Source organism: Antrostomus carolinensis, unplaced genomic scaffold (assembly GCF_000700745.2).
Source record: "Antrostomus carolinensis isolate BGI_N321 unplaced genomic scaffold, ASM70074v2 scaffold15254, whole genome shotgun sequence".
Lineage (NCBI taxonomy): Eukaryota > Metazoa > Chordata > Aves > Caprimulgiformes > Caprimulgidae > Antrostomus > Antrostomus carolinensis.
In genome coordinates, this window is record NW_010312921.1 from 26533 (window position 1) to 29073 (window position 2541).

Sequence of the window (2541 nt, forward strand, 5' to 3'; positions counted from 1 at the left end):
CCCTCTGCCGCCTGTGATAGTCCATCAGGTCTTCTCTTCCCGAAATGGAGCTAATGCTGTTCTTCCGCTCTCGCATGGATGTCTGCAGTGAGTTTGGCGTCTGTCTGTAACTTTCCAGATCTGGGTCATCAAGTTCCACAGAACTGCTGGAAAGGTTTCTTCGGATAGAGAATGACCTGTCAAAATCCACTGGGGAGAAAGAACTACTGGGACTTGTTCCTGAGAGTCCAAGTCTATCGAAATCATCAGAAAGATACGGAGAAGAAGGTGCTAAAAGCATTTTTTTAGCAATTCGAGGGCTTGCAGGAACACTAAGAGTTGAACTGACATAGGGATTATTCCCAGAGACAGAATTTGCATGTGGTGAAACCCCTGAGCTGCAAGAAGAAAAATTTAGGTAATTATCAGCATCTAAAGCATTCTGAGGTAGATCTTTTTCTCCAAGTTTTTTCCTTTTAGTATTACCCAGAGAGCTTCTGGGGGGCAAACTTAATGGCACCAGCTGGCTTTCTGTTGATTTGTAAAGTCTGGGTAGGGAACGACTGTACATTCCCATATGACTTAGAGATCCACCAGAGTATTTCCTAGGCCGTGAACCCAGAGCCTCCATCATCACATCCTTGTGTTTAACTGGTTTTATGTGAAGGGCCAGGTTGTCTTCAATATTCATCCTCCTGCCTTGCTTTGGGCTAGAAGGCATGCTGGCTGCCCCCGAATTGCTAGCAGGTGAAAGCATCAGCTCATTCCCTGAGCTTCCATTCCACATGGTCAGAAGAGAACCTGAGATCTTCTTCGTCTCCAGCATTCCCGGGAAGTAGACGTTGTCATACGATTTGTTTTTCTGACTGTACTTTGAGTAGTGAAACTTATCCATGTGTCCAAGGCATTTTTCATTTTCTCTGCTGGCATGAATATCAAAGTCTGTCCTTCCTAAACCGTACCCGCTGAGGGATGGAGACGTGCCTGATATGGAACCCAAATGCTTTACAGGGATGCTTTTATCTGGAAGATAGAGGCTTTCGCAGGGGAACTGCTTGCCTCCTTGAATTTTGCTAATAGAGTGTGTATTTTTAACACTAGAGGAAGGATTGGGTTTAACTGGCATAGGTTGTGAAAGCGTTAAATAAGAGCCAGCATAGTCCCCATTTGTTTTAAATTTGAGACTTGATGAATATTTCTTCGGGTTGAGGTTTTCTATAATATCCTGGAGACCATTTTCAAGGGAATTTGCCACAGAACCCTTTCCCAAACTAGCATTTTGTAATTCCATCTGGTTTTGCGTGTGGCTATACTCTGCCATAATTTCAGTGGAATCTGTGAAGAAGAGAAAACAAGAAAAAAAAAGTTTCAGCAACTAAGTAGCCTCTTGCATGTGCATGCCTGCACATTAACTTGAAAAGAACATTTTTTCTAATAACTACTGTGCTTATAATAAATGTGTCTCAGATCATTAAGCAAAGGAGGGTAAGTGCAACCTTCCCTTCTCTGTTTTTGCAAAAGATGGGGATTGGAAAAAGAAGGGGTAGAGGGACATCAGTAAATTCACACTACAAATCAGCAACACAGTTGGAAAGAGGCTAGACTCGTTCTTTGGTGTCCCAGCCATTGCAGGACTCTGGCTCAGCCTTCATAATCCTGAGCTTCCCAAGATGTCCATGAAGTAAGGAAGCATTATTGCCCTCGTGTTTGACAGCTGAGGAAGTGAGGCACACAGAGAAGATGCAAAGCTGAGAGCAGAGTAAAGAAATGAAGATAGGTCTCTCAGGATACAGAACATAAAGTACTGCTCTGGACCACCTCTTCTTTTAACCTGTGCAGCTACTTCATCCAAGCCCCAAAATACTAATGAGCTCAATTCGAAGCTCAGTAAGAAGTTTGTCACCTTTCTGCTCACTCTGTGGACCGTGGTGCAAAGCTTCATGGAAAAGTACAAAAGTGAGGCCTGTTTTTCAAGGTGTTTCAGCTCAGTGCTCTGAAAACACAAAGCTGTAACTGTATCTGCAAAGAGCACTGTAGCTAGAAGACAGCATTAAGGAATTACAATGCCAGGCTCCATGACTTCATTCAAAACAACAACAAAAGCACATGACCATTAAAAACACTGTCAGGGGTTTAAGGTTCTAGGTCCTGACGCTTGTTCAGAATTATAATTTTTATTCTAGAAGAGGACACTGACCAAAAAACCCTTTGCTGTGGTGGATGTTATGGTTCAACGATGTGTCCAGCTGCAGCCTGTAGTTCTGAGTCCCACTTTGCTGAAAGCAGAGAAAGGAATTCAGCTCCTGACAGCATCAGTGACTGCAGGAGGTAAGCAGGACCCCCAGCAGGCTTGCACCGAGACCTCAGCTGATATAGAACTGGTGCTATTAACATTTACAGCAGTTCCTGGATGTGCCAGGTTGTGCTTTGAACTAATAAAGCACTCGGCAGTGGCAGTTCCTACAGCGCCAGTGAGCGTTGCTCCTGAAAATAAGGCTCAAATCTGGCTCTGTCACATTTCACCTGTAACTTCAGCCACCTCCTGAGAAACCTCATCTCAGC

The 2541-nt window shown here is 44.0% G+C and overlaps 1 protein-coding gene across 1 annotated transcript in view; it reads right to left on the reverse strand.

The window, feature by feature from the left end:
- LOC104524338 (pleckstrin homology-like domain family B member 2) overlaps positions 1–2541 on the reverse strand; it is a gene marked incomplete at its 3' end in the record, with an annotated part of 29638 nt that overhangs the window by 24924 nt on the left and 2173 nt on the right. Inside the window, exon 2 of the mRNA XM_029084791.1 lies at positions 1–1314. This exon is cut by the window's left edge and continues 83 nt beyond it. Within this exon, the coding sequence (XP_028940624.1) occupies positions 1–1300 (1300 nt within the window). The remainder of the gene's footprint in view (positions 1315–2541) is intronic.